This window comes from Durotheca rogersii, assembly GCF_024521655.1.
Source record: "Durotheca rogersii strain YMJ 92031201 chromosome Unknown GGS23scaffold_72, whole genome shotgun sequence".
In the NCBI taxonomy this organism is placed as follows: domain Eukaryota; kingdom Fungi; phylum Ascomycota; class Sordariomycetes; order Xylariales; family Xylariaceae; genus Durotheca; species Durotheca rogersii.
Window position 1 is genome coordinate 23,155 of NW_026251303.1, and position 20,067 is coordinate 43,221.

The 20,067-nt window shown below is 46.4% G+C and overlaps 3 protein-coding genes across 3 annotated transcripts; 1 reads left to right on the forward strand and 2 right to left on the reverse strand.

Moving 5' to 3' along the window:
- Positions 1-4,843: 4,843 nt before the first annotated feature.
- Positions 4,844-7,205, reverse strand: GGS23DRAFT_601678 (glycogen synthase; the record flags this gene model as incomplete). Its single annotated transcript, XM_051519223.1, has 5 exons — positions 4,844-4,955; positions 5,024-6,579; positions 6,631-6,906; positions 6,967-7,064; positions 7,121-7,205. The coding sequence occupies 5 exons, from the start codon at positions 7,203-7,205 to the stop codon at positions 4,844-4,846; spliced, it is 2,127 nt and encodes a 708-aa protein (XP_051367005.1).
- Positions 7,206-8,575: 1,370 nt separating this feature from the next.
- Positions 8,576-14,586, reverse strand: GGS23DRAFT_601679 (uncharacterized protein; the record flags this gene model as incomplete). The annotated part of the gene is made up of 9 exons (XM_051519224.1): positions 8,576-8,693; positions 8,765-9,174; positions 9,229-12,623; positions 13,004-13,170; positions 13,216-13,701; positions 13,759-14,277; positions 14,326-14,377; positions 14,439-14,495; positions 14,553-14,586. The coding sequence occupies 9 exons, from the start codon at positions 14,584-14,586 to the stop codon at positions 8,576-8,578; spliced, it is 5,238 nt and encodes a 1,745-aa protein (XP_051367006.1).
- Positions 14,587-15,145: 559 nt separating this feature from the next.
- Positions 15,146-19,966, forward strand: GGS23DRAFT_502363 (exoribonuclease 1). Its single transcript, XM_051514484.1, has 3 exons — positions 15,146-15,277; positions 15,330-17,070; positions 17,126-19,966. Exons 2-3 carry the CDS (start codon positions 15,486-15,488, stop codon positions 19,681-19,683), a joined length of 4,143 nt encoding a protein of 1,380 aa, XP_051367007.1. The 5' UTR covers positions 15,146-15,277; positions 15,330-15,485; the 3' UTR covers positions 19,684-19,966.
- The last annotated feature ends 101 nt before the right edge of the window (positions 19,967-20,067 follow it).

Here is a 20,067-nt window from a genome sequence, read left to right on the forward strand (position 1 = left end):
TCCTTTCGTTTAAAGGCTAAGGACTTATCCGTTCGTTAATAAAGTCCTTCGAACTCTGTTTAAAGACGTATTAAGACGCGCTTTCCTATTTATTACTAACGCCTTTAACGCCTTTATCAAAGTATTATTATTTTAATTAAATCATCATTTCGTTATTATTCTAACGCCGTTCCTTCTTTATATCGCGCCTCGAGCGTTTTTAATTCTTCGTTAAGCGTTATATTTTAACGCTTTACTATCTTTCTTTAAGAAAAAGTTTTTCCGCCTTTTTAAGCCGTCGATTTCGTTATTCTTATCTCGAAATTACCGTCTAAACTACGTTTTCTCAGGTTATCGGTCGTTTCTTAGTTATCTTTATCGGTCTTCGTTCGTAATTACTACCGGCGTGTATGTCTAAAAGCTGATACCGCCTTTCCCACTGCTGACTTAGCTATAGGTATTAGTATCGCCTTTCCTACTATTGATTCCGCTCGTTAAGATATTGGTCCGTTGCTATCTCCTGTCGGTCCTCTCTCGTAGGTACTGCCGGCGCGTATATCTAATAACTAATACCGCCTTTCCGACTGCTGGCTTAGTACCGCTTCTCTAGGAGTTCCTTAGCCGTTCCTATTATTAATTCCGCTCGCTTTAATACTAATCTATAAAACGATTAAAAGAAGGTTAGTCTAGCTTTTTATTACGGTTTTACGAGCTATTCGTTAGGTAAAAGCCGTATATTAATAAACTAAAGCTAGACGAGGAGAAAAAGGAAAAAAAGGTACGTCGTATAGGCCGTACTTATAATAGCTAGCCTTATCCTCTATAGATACTGAGGGCCTAATTACGTGCTATGCCCTGGCACTAGCCAGGGCCCTATAATGAGCATAGCCTATTACAAAAATATAGCTTTCTCTAGAAGCTATCTAAGACTTCGAAAAGATAAAATGATTAATTACGTCGGACCTAGTTTATAAACTACCTAATTTAAGAAAAAGCGAATAAAGCTTAACGCTTTAAATACGGCTTTAAGAGGAACTATAGAATAATTAAAAGATGATAGAATCTAGTATTTAATTACTTATTATTTCTCGATACTTAAAGAAATAGAGTTACAATACCTTTTATACGATAAGAAGCTAATAGTAATAATTAAAGAATTTAAAAAATAAGAATAATACTTATTGTGACTATTAAAATAAATAAAGGTATACTTAAATTACGATAATCTTAAAACTTTAATAACGATAAAAGTATTAAGCCTTAAATAATAGAGATAAAAGGAGTACTATAGTAGTGCAGTGGATCTAGGCTACGTAGCTTTTGAATATATATTTATATAGGTTTCGTACTTATATTTTCATTAGTTAGACTTAGACTTAAAGGTATTATAATCTAACAGCTCTATTTATTCGTTTTTTACTATGCCTTTCTAGCCTCATTTTTTCATACTTCCCTTTCTTTTTAATTCTTTTTCTACCTGCCGTTTTTAACTAGCTAATTAATTAATTAATTATTTATAGCTATAATTTAGTTTAATCAGTATTAAGTTAGTTATTAATAATTAAGTAGCCGTTTTCGTACCTTTATTATAGCGTACCTACGTTACTTCTATTTAATGGTAATCACCTAATAACTCGACCTTACCTTATCTTAAGAGTAACCTTTTATAACCGCTTTATAGTTAATAGGTTTAGGATACGTTGATTAGAAGATCCCTAGTATCTTGTTTAATCAGGAGCTATTTTCGTAGCTCTAGAGCCGTTTTCGTAGCTTTTAGTTTAAATTTTCAGGTAGCAGGATCAACGGAAGGATTAGCTTTTAATCAGCTTACCGAAAAGCTCGTCCGCCGATTAGGAGATCTACCTTATCCTCGTTTCTCAGTTATCTCTTTTAAAGGAGCTATACTCGTTTTTACCCAGTTTTGCCTTCGTTTTCAACAAGTATCTAGATAACGGGTTTCAACCAACTACGTCACCGCCACCCCTCCCTTTTTACAACATGCGCTTAAAGGTATCTGTTCGTTATCGATCAGTCTATTTCAACCGCAAGAGGCTTGCCATTTCGATTACCCTTATTTATCCCAACCAGTTACGGTACCTGGGAAGGTTTCTCCCTAACCGACAGGTACCACGATGCCTTTACAAGAAGATACGGACACTCCTTCGCTACGAACCTGATCGGGGACCTACTGATTAGCGCAAAAGACTTATACAAACGATACCGCGATACGAAATAGATACGATATTGAATAAGATAGCCTAGGAATAGTTACAGGATAGGAACAGTTATAGGATAATGCCCAGAGACTCCTCTTATTGCCCTTACCGATATGTGGTTAGTAGGAAGAGCCGTAATGAGCTCCTAGATCCACGTATAGAGGAGGGATCAAGGGTTAAGGGAAGCCTGGTAGATACTGCCGGACGTATAGGAACAGTTACATAGAAACAGTTACATAGGAACAGTCAGGAACGGGCATTAAATAGGATATATTAGTTAGTTTATAAGATTAAAATTAATTAAAAGGATCGGTAATAACCATAGACGAGAAGGGCGGAGATTACGTTATATCATACAGGATTATTTCTTTTATTTCTTACGGGAGCTACGCTTATTTTACCTACCTCGTTACAGTTCCTGTTTTCTAACTATTAATCCCTATTATTTCTTGGTAGCCCTTCAATAGAACTGGCTCGCTCTTAGTTAATTAAGGTTAATCAGGAACAGGTCGATCAGGTTAGTTTATAGGTTATAGTTCTGCCAGCTTAGTTATTCTTATTAATTAATCTTTCCTATTATTTTCTATTGATCGCTAATTAAACTGGCTCGGCTTCTAATTAGTAGCGATTGAATAGGTTCGGGATTAATCAGGATCAGGTACAGTTAGGCACGGCTGCAGTCAGTCACCCACCCCACCACCCACTTGTTGCTGTTGTAATCGCTCACAGTTGGCCCTATTTCCTAACTTATCCTGTTGGTCTTTAATTAAACTGGCTAGCTTTTAATTAATTAGAGTTAATCGGGATTAGGTTCAGGTTCAATAAGAACGAGAGCCACTGTACCTATTATTAAAAGCTCAATTGCTTCTTATAGAACAATTAAACTAGGGAGGCTATAGTAGTACGGTAGATCTAGGCTACGTAGCCTTTTAGATATATATTTATATGGGTCTCGTACTTATATTTTCATTAGTTAGACTTGGACCTATAGCTATTACTAGTTATAGCATTTACTCCTTTTGATATGCCTCCTTAAAGCCTCTTTTTTATCCATTTTTCTAGTCCTTTCTAAGCTACCGTTTTTAGCTAGCCGATTAACTAATTAGTTATTTATAGCTATGATTTAGCTTAATTAGTACTAGGCTAGTTATTAGTAGTTAGACAGTTCTTTTCGTACCTCTATTATAGCGTACCTACGCTGCTCCTATTTAATAATCGCTTTTGAAAAAGATTCGATTATTTTCACAGAGAGTTACTTCCGGGGTTTTCGAAACTACTTTTAAAGATACCTGATTAACTTTCCGATCGTAGGTTTTTAAAGTCCCTGAGAGGCGTTACTTCCGGATAGTAGACCGCCTTACTTTATTGGAAGTTATTCCCGGGGCGTTTTCGTTGCTTTCTTACCGGTTACTTTAAAGCTCGTTTTATACAGGTAGTAAGGTACAGTAGGAGAGCTTCCGTTCTTTGAAAAAAAAAATTTTTTAAATATCTCTCGATCTCGTTCTTAAAAAATAAACGACGGCGAGCTACGACGATAGCTTGCCCTTAGGAAACGAGCGAGAAAGAGAGCCTTTTTGTTGTTATATGAATATTCTTACGCCGTTTAGAGCTATTAGTAATACCCCTAAGAGCTTTACTTATTAAGAGGTACTTTTAGGGAACTCCTTTCCCGTTTCGGGGACCCCCTGTCCCGCGCTTTTCCTTAGGTTTCGAAGCTTTTTTTGGATAGTTACGCTAGCTTTATTAGTAGGGTCGTATAACGAAAGAGCTACTACCTGGGAGCTAATAAGCTTAGTAACTATATCCTTTTCATTCTTCATATCCTGTCATAGTTAATTAGACTTTAAATAAAAGTAAATTTACAAAAGAGAGGCCTAATTTATCAGAGAGTAACGGACGCCGTTTAACCTGCCGGGTTTGTATTAAAGCGACCTACCTAGCGCCTTACCTACTGGGCTCGTAAGAGAAGCGACTTGTCTAGTATCGATACTCCTGGGCTCGTATATATACGAGAGCGACTTACTTAGAAGAATTTCCTGACGTTTTACAGGAGTTAATAGTTCGACGGCGAGCTATCTTTCTTTTATTATTAGTTTTCAAAGTAGCTTCCCTATATCTCCTATATAGATAAACATAGCTCTCTTGCTCTATGTAAGAAAGTAGTTAACGCTGTTATACGCCGTCGATTAAGGGGTATGTTACGTAGAGGTTATACTTTAGGTTGGTTACTTTCGTTGCTTATTTTAGTAATAGGAGCTCTTATATATACGTTTCCGTTATTTTCTTTTTTTTAGCTAGTTTTTAAATTGAATAAAACCTTTTTCCCTCCCTTTACTCCTTCTCCCGTTACTCGCCGCTTGTAAGATAGCTCCTCACGCGCGCTCTCGCGTATACATAGCTCCCTAGCTACGTAATAAGTAAAATTATAATATTATAAGTTTATAATATTTACCTTTTATTTTTATTATTATTTAATTAACATAGGAACATTTTTAATGTAAACATTAAATTTTTTTATTAACTTTATTATATGTAAAATGAATATGAAATTTATTTACTTAAAAACCTTTATATACTGCTTAAGGTTACGTTGTACTCCAATGCTTACTTAGGCTGGTGTAATTAGTCCCGTGTACATACACATTTTCTTAGTGTCCATTTACTTGAGTAAGATCAAGAGGGGAAGCCGGACCAGAGAAGCCTGCCTTCTTTGTCCGAAGCGTTAACGGAAACGGATACTCGTCAGGGTCTTCCTCCTCACTGGGTTGCATGCGTCAGCAGGGTTCCATTGCTCTTGAATATGTAGGCAACTTCATCGGCGCACTTACGGTAGTTTCCATGCCACATAGTCCTCCGTGCTCAGACCTTCTCTCCCTTCTTGCAGGCTGGCAAAGTCCCCCGGGGTCATCATACCGGCTCGATCACGGGGTGAACCTGGGACTGAGAACGGCCGAGAGATCTTCTGTTCGACTCCGGGTATGAAATCATCCTCTTCGTCGCCGGTGAAGGAAGTCGGGTACGCTCGCCGCAGCGCCAGCTGTCGGGCTTTGACGTATTCCATTCCCATCCGCTTCCAATCCAATAGATCGCTGAGTCTCTCGGTCCGATTTCGCTGGTTTATTCTCTGCCGCCTACTTTTTTGGCAGAAGTCAAACATGTGCGAAGTCAGTTGGTTAACCGAGTCGTCCACACCTTTTGAGCGTCGGTCTACAATGTAGATACCGTAGTCGCTCGAGTTCTCGATGAGCTCCTCCATGTAACAGCCGAAACCGGACAGATTGGTTGTGATGCTAGGGACGCCCATGACAGTGCACTCCGCCGGGGTATAGCCCCACGGTTCGTAGTAGGACGCGAAGACGCCCAGGTTCGTGCCGCGTACGAAATCGTCATAATCCAAAGGCAGAATGGGATTCGCCGAACTCAAGAACTCGGGGTGGAAGATTATCTTGACTCGATCTGTCGGGTGATTAAAGAGGTGCACCCTCCGCACCTGGTTTAAGATGGGGTCGTCGTGATCGTTGATCATGTTATGCGTGACGATTGGGGGTAAGCCGTGTCGCTTCATGGCAAAGAGACGACGGCGCAAGACAACCCTGTCGGCGCTTGTAATCAGCTCCTTTTCGTCGGGCATCGGGTCTCCGTCGTGCCACTTTAAAGATCGCTCAAAGATGCGGCGGCCAATCCCGCGCTCGATTACATCGACGGTGTCGCGAAGAGACTTGATGACAGCTTGGCCTTTCAATGCCTCGACTGTCAGCGAAGTGGTTTGCGCCGGCATGATGATGAAGGCTACGACCGTGGTCTTGCTTCCGGAGCTCTTTAGTCGGTGGTTAAGACGAGCGAGGGATTCGATGAACATGTCTACACCCTTGTTTCGAAACTCGTAACGGCCGGCAGTAAAGAAGTAGAGGGTGTCTTCGGGAACGAAATCGTAGTGTCCATAGAAATGGCCACGAACAAAGTCGTGGATCTTCTCCTTGGACTGCTGGTGCAGGTTCTGGAATTCGTGCATGGCAGAGAATTTAGTCACGTTAAGCCCGTTCGGTAGGACGCCGTCGGGCTTGCGCTTAAGCAGATGCTCACTCTCGAAGGCCGTGATATGAGAGACCGTCGTGAATACATCGCACGAGTGCGCTGCGGCACGCTCTATGCAATAGCGATGGTAAATGCCGCGCTTCCCCGCCTCGGCGTCGACGTCAAACCATTGAAGGTTATTGTAGAAGTCGACGGAGCCAGCGCAGAGGTAGCGGCCGAGCAAGGTCGCGTGGGTGGTAAAGACGGTGGTCACGTCGATGCGACGCTTCTTCGTTAACGGCAGAGCAACACCGGCGAGCCACTCGTGGAAATGAGCAATAACGGCTTTCTTCTTTTCGTGGCAGACATACTAGGCCAGAGTGTTAGTTGCCCGGGCCCGTCATACATGCGAGGGACATACCTCTCCGAGAAACCAGGCTACCAAGTATCCGAAGACGATTGCCTCGTTTGTTTCGTCGTCGCCGGGAGGGGACGGTATGCTGGCGACATTCCACAAATCTGATTTCCACTCATCCATATATCGGTACGCAGTCTTGGTGTCGATGAGTAATACCCGCGGCGCGCCTTCGATGAGCCATCGTCCGTAAAGGATGCCGATACCCCGGTTCCTCATGGCCTCGATGCTCTTGGCGAGCTCGGGGATGGTCGGCTCTAGTTCCTCGACTTCGACGGCGGCCTATGCTGGTTAGGACGGGATACGTAGATAAAAAGCGCCGTGGTTGGAAGAGCAACATACGGACTGATGGTTGAGAGGGCCGATGAGCGTGTACCGTTCGCCATATTCAGCAGTGGTGACGGGGGCCTTGGACTTGATGACGGAATAGATACCACCAACTAAGAGGAAGAGTCAGTGGAGGCAATGCTTGCGTCAGCTCTTGTCCAGAGCATACCGCGGTGCGCCACTTCGGTTGCAACTTCGAAGAGTACGTGATTCTTGACGTCGCGAGGGATCCTCTCCCCGCTTTCGCTGGCCATGGTTGACGGGAAAGGTAGCAGAGTAGGAATTGCACACTGGTGCAAAGCAAGGCGCAAAGCGACGAACCACCACGGTAGCGAGGCCAAGTGCCCAAACCGAGGCTAGAAGAAGCGAGTATTCCCCCTAGTTAGCTTAGTAGAAGAACCGAAGACCAGTCATATGGCACGGGATGGGGAGGAAAAAGAGTAGTAGTCCGGGGGAGTGGTGAGGGGGGGAGGTTGCGCCGCGGATTCCTGGCGGCACAGCCATCGTCGAGTAAGGTAGCCTTCCCCCCTCTGCCCCTTAATGATATTTTAAATAAAAAAAGAGGAACTGGGGGGGGGGGGGGGGGGGTTAGAGCAGCTCACCTGGAGAAACGATTTGGAGCCAAAGCAGCGCGAGAGTTTCCCGGACGTGTGTGAGCCGGAGCAACGGAGGCGGGGCTTACTTTGATCGAGAGAGCACGCGCGAGAGAGAGAGAGGGGGGGAGAGAGAGGACGAAAAACGAGGTCGAGGGAGATAGAGGGAGGGAGAGATAGAGAGAGGGACAATTGTGTAAGGTACGTATGTATGGGCGGATAAGGAGGGGTTGGTAGGTTATGGAATAATGGGTAGGCGGGCAGAGATACATATGTACCTACCTCCGGCGCACACTCACTGCCCATCGCATCCGCCGCCGGACGAGGGGAGGTGGAGCCCTATAGGATCTAGATCTCTAAGAAGCTCTCGGGTGCCCGATACAAGACTCTCGCGGAGCCTGTTCTATAGTGCCTGGGCATTGTTAGGCACTTGCATGGGCGTCGTCTCCCTGCCGCCGACGTCTGAACCGACAAGAAGCTCGGGACCTAACCCGACGATGTATGTATCGGATGCGCGACGATCTGGGTTAGAGGTAGGCACCTAACCCTAGGTCATATCAGGTACGTTAGGTGTGCATTGTTAGGTACATATGTGTGGTGGGATTAGGACCTAAGCCCTGCCGAGGGTGGGAATTGTCGGACTGGCTATGGTAGAATGCCTCTACTACGAACGGCCGCCTGTATCGGACTGTATGCACAATAAAAATACATCGACGCAAGCATCGTTATCTGAGGGCAACACATGGGCACCCATGCCTCTATTAACCCGTCAGTGCCTTAGGTACCTACGTTAGGTTCGGATCGAGAACCCGCCGCCTAACGCCCAAGGTTGCCTGGAGGGAGGAGGCGTGATATTAGTTATACCTACCCAACACGTGCCAACAGTGGTTTCCTGGTCGGTTGCGCATTTTGTATCTCTGTGATGTTACATGCAATAATAATAGGAGGAATAGTAATGATCTGCTGCTATAGCGCCCAAAACAGCCTAACCTGACGCCTGGCTACCTACCACCTAGTTAGAGAAGCAAGCCCTAGATACCTCGCACCTTTCGGTAAGACGGCGGGTTCATGGTTCTCCTAATCAACTTCCCAACGTATGGCGGGATCAGCGAGATGGCTCCGATGGCTAGCACGCGCCAGACGAAACCCCTGTGGTTGCATCTGTTAGTCTCGCGACGAGCGGCAGCGCTCTCGGCGTCGGCCAAGGAATGCGCACTTACCAGCTGATGATGAACTCGAGATCGAAGTAGCCGCCGAGAAATGGCATCGACCCGACGTAGAATAAGAAAGTTCCGATGATGCACAGAATCATCACCGGATGCCAAGTCGTGATTTCGATGGCGACCATGAGCAGTTCGTTCAGTACGAGAACCGTGTAGCTCACAGCTACCATCTTCCGACCGTCCACTTCGGTTAGAATTTGAGCCAAGCCCTGGATAATGCCGCCCTGATATACCGATACGAAGACCCAGATGAAGAAGGTGCGGTAGGACAGGGAGCGCCCAGAGGTTAACTCTTTGTACAACTCGGGATAGAGATTTGCCAAATTCTCGTCGACATCCTTGTCGAGGACGAGGGAGAACACAGGCGCGGCCGTGTAGACGGTCGCGTATCCCACCAGGAGCCAATCCTGGCGACGGTGGTAAGACAGTGAAACTACAGAGTGGACTAGTGAGCAACATACCTTGAACAGTCCTTCTGGCTCGAATTTTATAGCAATGCTGTACATGGTCTGGCACATGGCGATGATGAGTCCGCGATGGATGACGAACTGAGCAAGCTTAGCGCTTCGCTTGTAACTATTCCGACCGTGCCACACCAGGAGCTTGGTGAGGTGGCAGAATTGCTCGATGGAAAAGTCCGCTGCTAGGCTCGCCTGACGACCTTCCTTGCCAACGATGCCCACACCAACATCCGCAGCCTGTATCATCGACACGTCGTTTCCGCCGTCGCCAATGCAGCAGACTCGCTTCTTGGTGAACTCCTTAATCAGCTTCGCGATGTCTGCCTTCTGCGTGGGCGAGCACCTGCAAGCCACAACTGTTGGCAATCGTACAGCTGCGGAGATGAACTCGACTCCGAAGTACGTCAGAAAAAGGGACAAGCTCTCGCCATCGACGAGTAAGCAGGAGTCAGGTTTGCTTCTGAGAAAGTCCAGGTGTTCTCGAGCATTGTCCTTATGCTTCAGCTTCGAGACGGTGTAAATGTATTGGCCCCGCGAAACGAGTTTCGAGCTGACAGCCACGCATCTTGCCGTCTCGACCTTGTCGCCCGTCAACATCCAAATTTTAATACCGGCGTTGCGGAGAAGCTCAAGGGAAGGCTTTACATCCCTCTGTAGTCGGTCCTCTACCCCGGTGACTCCCAGCAGCTCGAGATCATGCTCAAGCAGCTCCGCGACCACGTCCTGCATACTGGCGTCACGCCTGTCAATCGCTAGAGAAGCCTCCTGATAGCTGGCGGAGAAGTCTTGATACTGTTCGTGGGATAACTTCTTACGCCCAACTACTAGAGTCCTTAGGCCCTCGCGAGCCATGTTTGCGGTCTCCTCTTCGAGCCAGTCATTCGCAGCGACGATAGGCCCCATTACTGTGTCGGCACCCTTCTGGTAGAACCATATTTCGCCGTTTTGCAGGCCGGATGGAGGGGTATGTAAGTGTTCGTGGAAGCAAACAACTATGCCCATTCGCTTCCCGTCAGAGGTGAAGGGGAAAATGTTCAATATCTGAACCCGCACGACCGCTTTCCCGGTCTCTGTTGATTCAAGGACGATTTCTTTTCGGTCTCGATACGCGAGGCGAAGGCCTACCGATTCAGTCCACCGGACAATGGCTATCTCGTCCGGGGAGGCGGCTTGGTACGAAATACGCACTTGCCCGTCCTCTTCATCCATAGTCGGAGTCACATTGTGACACAGAGCCAAAGCCAAAACTACATCCCTGACCCTCGATCCAATTTCTCGCCGGGTTCGAGTAACAGTAGCCCCGGCTGCCGGGATACACAAGGATGAGGGCGTGGCGAGCGCCGTACCATTCGTCGCGTTGGAGAAGCCATGCCTGACGTGTGCGACAACTTCGTCCATTGCTTCGTTGGCATAAGACACAGTTCCCACATGGATTTTCTTCATTTCCATCTCGTTCTGTGTTAGGGTGCCCGTCTTGTCGCTAAGTAAGTATTCGATGCGCCCGAGATCCTCCGGGATTGTGCTGGTTCGTACTACTGCGCCCGGAATGCCCGAGTCCCGTTGAATGAACCAGGAATATATACTCTTCCCGAGATCAAGATTGACCCGAAGACTAATCGGGACAATGGTAGAAAATAATACGAGGAATCGCATGATTTTCACATACCATATATTGCCTTCGGTGTTGCCGAATCCCTCCAGTGCCACGAGAACGACCGACAATGCTAGCGTTAATGCACAAAGTATTTTAGTTAGGGAGTTGATCTCATATTCTAGTAGCCCAGTTTTTGATCGTGACAATGAGGTGGAAAGAGCAGATCGAGTCTGTGGCCCTGTGTAAATGATAACAGCCATCGTGGTTGCGTGGGAGGCAATGATGGTGTTTGCCCAAGCGGTGTTGTCGATCGTCAAGGGGGCCGAGTGGTCCACACCACTTTCGCTGCTCTCGCCAGCGATATCGTTGAGATGGTGTGCCGTTGCCATGAGCTCAACCTTGCCAAGGAACTCATTAACCTTCTTATCCGGTTTCCCTCCTGTAACCCTAATACGCACGAACTCTTCCACGGGTAGGGTCTGAGTTAGGGCAGATGCCAGTCGAAGCTTCCAATCCGTCTCACCGTCGAGCTGATCTGTCCTGATGAATGTTTCCCCGAGTGACTTGCCCCCAGCCGTTTGTGTACCTCCCAGCTCGAGGCCTTTTCCCTTCTGGGACGATGAATCACACGGTTCTGCCAATAATGAACTCGGCCCTGTACCTCCGGCGGCCTGAGCTTGGCCATGTGCACCTTCAGGGGCGGAGCACTTCAGTATAATGACATCCGCGGGAACACGTTGTCCTTTGCTGAGCTTAAGAACATCGCCAACCTTAAGGTCCCGGGACTTCTTCCTGATTTCCCAGATGGTGGACGACGGATGGCCCCGCCGTTGGCTTTCTGCCTGGTCCTCCTCTTCCTGAACAGCCGACAATCGGTCTTTTTGAGCCACTGGTTGGCGCGGGATACTCTTCAAGGATAACTCGGAGTTCCGAGAGGGTGATAATGTGTGCTGGCGTCCAGGATCGCCAAAGTGAAGAACAACATATTCCTCAGAGTTTGCCTCGTTATCTCTTCGGCGTCGCTCTACATCGTCGTATGCCTCCTTGCCCATTGTGATCACGAGGACAAAGGCAAGCGGAATGACATAGGTAGACAAATAGCCTATCCTTAATGCCGGAATGACCTGTGATAAGGCGACCAGTAAAAAGTACAGATTGAAGAAGAAAGAAAATTCATTGTATAGCGTGATAGGGAGAAAGGTGAACGCCGTGTATTTTGCATTTGAGACGAGATTCGGTGGATACCGGGCAGATTGAGGTGAGCCAACAACGATTAGTCTCGACGTTGATAGATCATCCTCCTTGTCGTCGTCACCCCCATCGTCGCCGACTTTGCTGGCCTTCGTATTTAATATAAACTTGAAGAGCGAACCGATATAGGCTAGGTTCTGAAGCCTGTTGCTTGCGAAAGATCGCCGCCGGGAGTGAGGGGCATATTCATCCAGGAGAGGTTCTTCATCGCCGACACGATTACCTCCATCTCCATCGGAGTACTGCTCGTTCTGTGAATCCTCCAAGAGCCTTCTAGTATCCCCGTGTCCGTCTCTATTGTGACCGAGCTCTCCATAGCCGCGATATCGATTCCCTGGTCGCCTCAGGCCTCCCATGCGAATATTCCGTAATGCAATCCGTGGTGGTTGATGATCGGAGCTGGAATTATGCCCTAACAGCCGCGTGGTTTGGACATGTGACGAACCAGTAGGGTCGAGCTCGTCAAGGTTCAGGTCAACATCGGAATCTGAATTATTGACCGGAGAGTCTGGCGGCTGGGTAGGATGGTATGAGGTCAACGGCGGCATTCCTGTATCGGTATCATGTCCTAAGGACGAGGAGCCACTTTGGAGGTGTAGATTGGTCCAAGAAGATATTAATTGAGGACTGGTCAATTATAGGTTCCAACTAGAAAAACATTAAAGAAAACTACATGAAATAAAATTATATATATTTCTCATTATATAATATAATATAGTATTTAATAGAAAAATACTTTTCATCAGATATTATTTATACTAATCAATTAAAATAAAGAAATTTAAATTATCACTTTTACTAAAACACAACTGCATTTGTATTTTTACGCATCTTATATGTATTACATAACAACACCAGCTGAAGGCTAGGTTACTTTGTTACCCCAATCGCAGGTGCTACCTTATGCGAGCTGTTGGCGGATTTACCTACCTAGCTCATCGAGAGGCAGATCTGCTTCATCTTTGCCGACGATGGAGTCTGCAACTTTCCATATCTGCACCATATTATCCTCTGCAGCGCTTGCCATAAGCCAGGGATCATTTAAATTCCAGCTGAAGTCTGCCAAGTGGTTGGTGTGCCCACCATGCATAAACAACCTGAGAGTGTTAGCTAGTGATTTCATGCAACAGTGAGAAACGTACAGCTCTGGAGGTCCGTCCTCCTGATCATCAGGTTGCTGTTCCTCGCCAACCCTGCTCAAGTCCCAAAAAACGATACGGCGATCGTAGCTAGCGCTACCGAGAACACCAGCTTCATGAGGGTGCCAAGAAAGAGATGTCACAGCGTCCTGGTGGCCTTCCAGTGTATGGACTTTCTCTTTCACATTACGCAGATCCCAAATACCAATCGTTTTATCCGCAGAGGCAGTGGCGACAAGAACTTCTGTGGACGGATTAAAGGCCAGAGAATTGATAGCATCGCTATGGCCATCCTTGGCGATTAAAGATGACTGAGAGTTTGACGGCTGTCTCACATCCACAATTTGAAGTGTGAGGTCATCGGACACGCTGCCAACGAAGCTCTTGGAAATGGGATGGAATTGAACATCGTTCACAATGTTGCTGTGGTTTGTGAAGCGGCGAATAGGGCTGAGAATATTGCCGTTATTTTGGAGAGACTTGAGATCCCTACCCCATTCCGTTAGCCAAGGTGTTGCTCGTGGTAAATGAAGCGAGGGGGCCTACCAGAGGCATATGGTCTGATCCTCGCTCCCTGATACCAGAGCGCCTTCGTTATGCAAGCTCCAGTTGAGGCCAAACCCCTCTTGTTGATGACCTTCAAGACTAACTTGAGGGTTTACCTTGCCGTTCGGTTCGAAGCTATGCTTAGTTCGATCGAAGATGAGGATTCGGCCATCGATCGCAAGCGTTGCGATAAGATCGGGATTCTGTGGGCAATACCGTGCTTTGTTTACCTCACCAGGGTGGTCGATTCTCTGGACAATGTTCCAATTCATAGATACCGTCCCAGTAGTAGCTGCTGATTTTCCATGGCTGCCAATCTCGCCGCGCTCGTCGTCATAGTCGTTTGCGTTCGGGTAGACAGACTTAGGGATCTCGACCTCAGCAATTTGTACGTGGTTTGGCTTGCCTTCCGAAGTATGTGTTCCGATTAGAAGACGGTGAACGCGGCAGTTCTTGCCATCTGGCTCCTTCACATCGGGAAACCACTGAACCGTCAGAGTAGGCCATGTGAGAGCGGTGCTATATTTTGTGAATACCACGTAAGCATAACCATCAACTTAGACTTACCTCAAGATCATGTCATAGAGGAAGGGAGAATTCTTCTTCCATGTCTTGTACTCTAGTCGTTGTTAGCCAACACCTTAGGCCTAAGGACACGGGTCCTAGTGTATAGATATTACCTTCGTTAATAAGCCTTTGCTCTTCATCCTCATCGTATTCCTGAACACCTGCGTCCACTAGCATTTCAGTGTTAGCATATTGTAGAGTGATAACGATGTTAGCTTAGTACGAACTCTCGACGTCGTCAGCCACAGGGGCCGGGGCCATGCTGAATTGTGTTTTGGTCTCTATATGGTGTAGCATTTAATAACACAAAGAATCTAAAGAAGGCGTTGTAAAGTTTTTTAGTTTAAGAAGTACGAAGGTAGATAGCGAGGCGTAATATAATAAAAGTTAGGATTATTATTAATCTACTTTAGATACTAATAAAAAATAATTATATTAAATTATATAACTTAATAATAATAATAATAATAATAATAATAATAATAATAATAATAATAATAATAATAATAATAATAATAATAATAATAATAATAATAATAATAATAATAATAATAATAATAATAATAATAATAATAATAATAATAATAATAATAATAATAATAATAATAATAATAATAATAATAATAATAATAATAATAATAATAATAATAATAATAATAATAATAATAATAATAATAATAATAATAATAATAATAATAATAATAATAATAATAATAATAATAATAATAATAATAATTATTATTATTATTATTATTATTATTATTTCTTTATTATATCTTTATCTAAGATCTCGGTACATGTAAGAACCCGCGATTTTTATCGCTTATTACTATTAAACCTTCTCCTTAAGATACTAGTAGAACTACGCGGCATTTCAGCGTTATCCTTCGCGTTCGGATGATCAGACAACCCTGCACATAATTCATCGACGACATCAACTCGTGGACATGGGGTGCGTTGACATTCTCAGGGTCCGTATTCATGAGATACTGACCTTGGAACAGTGTGCCCAAGTTCTTCAGATGGCTCTCAGAGCGATACCCAGCAATATCCCAGCTTATTGCAGAGAATCGAATCCCCGAGTTCGACAACCTTTACGTACGACTTCCCACGAAACCCTACGTCGTCATCCCTTGCTGACGTAGTAACATTAGTTGGACATGAACGGTATCATACACAATTGTACCCACAAAGACACGCATGATACCACATTCCGCCTTAGTGAAGATGAAATGTTCAGACGCATATTCAACTACATAGAGCACCTCTTCGGGAAAATCAAGCCGAAGAAATTGTTCTTCATGGCCATTGATGGAGTCGCCCCGAGAGCCAAAATGAACCAGCAGAGGGCACGTCGTTTTCGAACAGCCTTGGATGCGGAACAAGCGCGCGAGAAGGCAATCCGTGAAGGTCAAACATTGCCCAAAGAAGATCCTTTCGACAGCAACTGCATAACACCAGGTACGGAATTCATGGCCAAGCTGACGCAGCAGCTCAAATATTTCATCAGCAAAAAAATATCCGAAGACTCAGATTGGCAGGTTTGTGACATCGTTCTATCTGGCCACGAAGTTCCCGGGGAAGGCGAGCACAAGATTATGGAATACATAAGAAATGCAAAGGCTCAACAGGATTACCACCCCAACATGCGCCATTGTTTGTATGGACTGGATGCCGACCTGATCATGCTCGGCCTGTCAAGCCACGATCCTCACTTCTGCTTACTTCGAGAAGAGGTAACTTTCGGTCGCGCCTCCAAAACGAAATCGAAAGAATTAGAGCATCAGAGCTTTTATTTGATGCACCTTTGCATGGTCCGCGAATATCTCGAGCTCGAGTTCCAGGACTTAAAGAAGGAAGGGACTATAAAGGTGCCCTTCGATATGGAGAGAATCATAGACGATTTCATTCTCATGGCATTCTTTGTTGGCAACGACTTTCTCCCAAATCTACCCAACCTTCACATCAATGAGGGGGCTTTGGCAACAATGTTCCGTATCTATAAACAGGTCCTGCCCGCGTGTGATGGTTATATCAACGAAGGAGGGGTTATCAACCTTGGCCGTTTAAGGCTGCTACTCGAAGAACTTTCCAAGGAAGAATATCGATATTTCGAGCACGAGCATGCTGATTCCAAGTGGCTGAAGAGCAAGCAGTTAGCGGAAGTTCGTAATGATGAGCCCACGAAACCAAGAAGGGGTCTTGTCATGACAAGCTCTCAGAATAAGCTATGGAAGAAGATACGGATGCTCGTAAATAAGCGGCCGAGTGCCCCTCTCGATCTCGGTTACGACGTTACCGCTGCTGATCGAAAATTCGTCCAAGACGTCGCTGATAACCTTCATATTCAGTGGCGTACCATCGAAGACGCTGATGGACGACGTCATCTGTGGGTGATAGTCCCCGCCGATCAGGGTGGCGACGAAAACGGAGACGAGGAAGAAGAAGAAAGCCATATTGCCGTGCTTCGTGTGGTGAAGCGATACGACCAGGCTCAGATTGTTGACTTCTCCGCCGAGGAAGCCCAGGCAGCCTCGCAGACCAGATACAGGCAGAAATTCCTAGAATGGAAAGACAATTACTACAATAGCAAATTCGGGTGGGCTCCCGAAGCCAGAGATATAGAACTGACGAAGCTTTGTGAGAATTATATCCAGGGGCTCCAATGGGTATTACACTACTATTACAAAGGGGTGGCGTCTTGGCCGTGGTTCTATGGCTATCACTACTCCCCTATGATATCTGGTAAGTCTTGACACACCGTGTTGGGGCCATTGCGGCGCGTTGCTAACCAAATTAGACGTAATGAAAGGGATCAATGCAGATCTCAACTTCAAGCTCGGTCAACCATTCCGACCGTTTGAGCAGCTTATGGGCGTCCTCCCCGACAGAAGCAAAAAAATTGTTCCTTCTGTGTATCATGAACTCATGACAGATCCGAAGTCGCCAATTATCGATTTCTACCCCAGGGACTTCGAATTAGACATGAATGGTAAGAAGATGGAATGGGAGGCTGTCGTTAAGATTCCATTCATCGACGAGGATCGATTGCTATCTGCAATGGCGCCTAAGAATGAACTACTCACACTACAGGAGAAAGCTCGTAACGATTTCGGCGTTTCACTAAAGTTTACCTACGACGCGCATATCGACTTCACTTACCCGTCCTCCATGGCTGGGATCTTCCCAGATGTGGTACATTGCCACTGTGTCGAGAATATCTTTGATTTCCCCACAACCGAGGGGCGGGAGCTCCACGTTGGCTTGCTGGATGGTACCAAGCTCGGCGTCGATGCCCTGGCGGGGTTCCCGAGCCTCGCTACGTTGCCCTATATTGCCAACCTAGGCTTCCATGGTATCAACGTCTTCCAGCAAGAAAGTCGAAACGAGAGTATGGTCATAACCCTTGCCGACGTAGGACTTCGAAGCAGTGTGGAGCTGGCGAGGGCCAAACTGGGACAAAAATGTCATGTTGGATACCCCTTCTTGCAAGAGGCTAAAATAACGCGCGTGTCGGACGAATTGTTCGATTACACTCTCGCTGGCGATGGCCCTAACCGTGAGATCCAAACTCACCATTCGGCGAGGGATATTGAAGGGTGGAATAAGAAGGCATCCCACATCGAAAAATTCTACGGAAAACGACTCGGTATCACCATTGGCACCGTTGAATGCATCATCCATGTTGAGATGCTGAAGGGACTCGTTAAGACGGACGAGGGCGCCACCATTAAAGAATATGGGTCCATACCAGGCATGGAAACGGATTACGCGGCGCAAGTCGTCGTGGACGAGGTCATCAGCGAAGACGAAAGATTTCTCGAACGAGCTGCGCCCCCGCTAGAGGAAGAATTTCCTGTAGGGTCCCATGCTTTCTTCCTAGGGGCTTATGCATATGGACGACCCTTAGAGATCTCTGGCCACAACAACAACCAAGCTGAGGTCACATTATCATATATCCGGGAATCGGAGTTTGCGACACCAATTATCCATCGTGCCGAACAACAAAATCACTACCGGCCCTCATACACTGTAGCAAAAGACCTGGGACTCCACCCCCTTATATTGAGTAAGATTACTTCCTCTTTCTATATCCACACGATAGGAGGAAGCATGAAGGTCAATCTCGGGCTCAACCTTAAATTTGAAGGAAGGAAGCAGAAAGTTTTAGGGTACTCAAGAAAATCGAACTCGGGGTGGGAGTTCAGTCCTGCTGCGGTTCGGCTACTCACAGCTTATATGACCTCATTCCCGGATTTCTTCGCGGCCATCATGCGTAACCCCTCGGGGGCCGAACTCGACGAGACGCAACTCTGGCCCGATAGCAAGATTGCCAGTGATAGAATCAAGGAGATTGGTGCGTGGCTCAGGACTGTGGAGACGAGCAAATTCGAAAGGGTTCCGCTCGATGCTGAGCAGTTGGACTCCAATGTCGTTATGGAACTGCAAGGAGAAGTAGACAGGCTAATTAAGTCTTGTCCGAAACACCAACGAAAGAGACTGAAAGGAGTTCCCCGATCCGCCTTACTGAACCCGAAAGATGCCGAGCAGCGACTTGGTAACCAAAAGTTCAGTTTGGGTGACCGAGTCGTCTATGCGCAGGCCTCGGGGAAAATACCTATCGCTTCGAGGGGAACGGTTGTCGGCATAAACATAGTCGGCAATCACCGCATGCTCGATATCCTTTGCGATGACGCATTCATCAACGGTACAACTTTAGGTGGCCGATGCAATCCGTTCCGAGGGCAAACGGTTTCAGCCGCCTCGGTACTCAATGTGACGGACAAGCAACTTATTACAGATTCCAAGATGAGCCTAGAGAGACAACCCGTTCGAAAAACACTGCCTCTACGCTCTAACGAATCTACACGCCCGGGTCTAGGCCAGCTCCGAGATGCATCAACACCGGCTTCTCTACAAGGGAGTTGGCGAAGTGCTGTCGTGGGCACTGGTCGGCATTCATCCCAAGGACGGGGCCTTCATAACCAAGCATCCGGCCTTGTTCCTCAGGTTCGCCATAGTAGCGCTGTATATCATCCCCCAGCGCCAAACAACCATAGGCCGCAGATACACAACCGCAATACGACGCAACTAGTCGCTGGCAATCCTTGGCGCGGGCGTGGTGGATCGTATCGAGCGGGTCGAGGGAATCGTGGTGGTAGGGGTGTTTCGCTTAACTTAGGTAGCGATCAGACACAGCCAAAGCCAAATCTCGATAGTCGAGTGGTGTCGGAAGCTACTGAGGCTCCTCAGAATCCGGCCTACAGTCCCATGCTGCCACCGACTGTAGAGGACACTCGCAGCAGCAGGGGCCGTGTACGTGGGAGAGGGTCTCGTGGTACGTCAATTGTACACTAGAAGGGGGTTTAAAGAATCCGGCCAGTTACCTTAGGTGGTTACAGGTTGTGAAGGAGGTCGGGATAGAGTCTACCATGTACATCCTTAATCGTTCGATACAATCGCCGGTCGGTATAAACTCTTAATATCCTCGAGCCAGTATAGAGCAAGAACTTATTGAATCAGCGAGCCGGATTAAAGACGCGCTGCTAAAAGGGATGACTGCTACACCAATATATTAACGATCCTTATGAAGCGGTTCTCCTCGGCAGCACTATAGGTCTCTTTAAATACCGCAACCTTTGACATCCACCCACCCTCTACTATCAACAGCGTATCTATCTCGTCACTCCCCTAAACCTAACAGTCGCCTGGAGCCTTTTCGAAAATCAAAGTCGGATTACC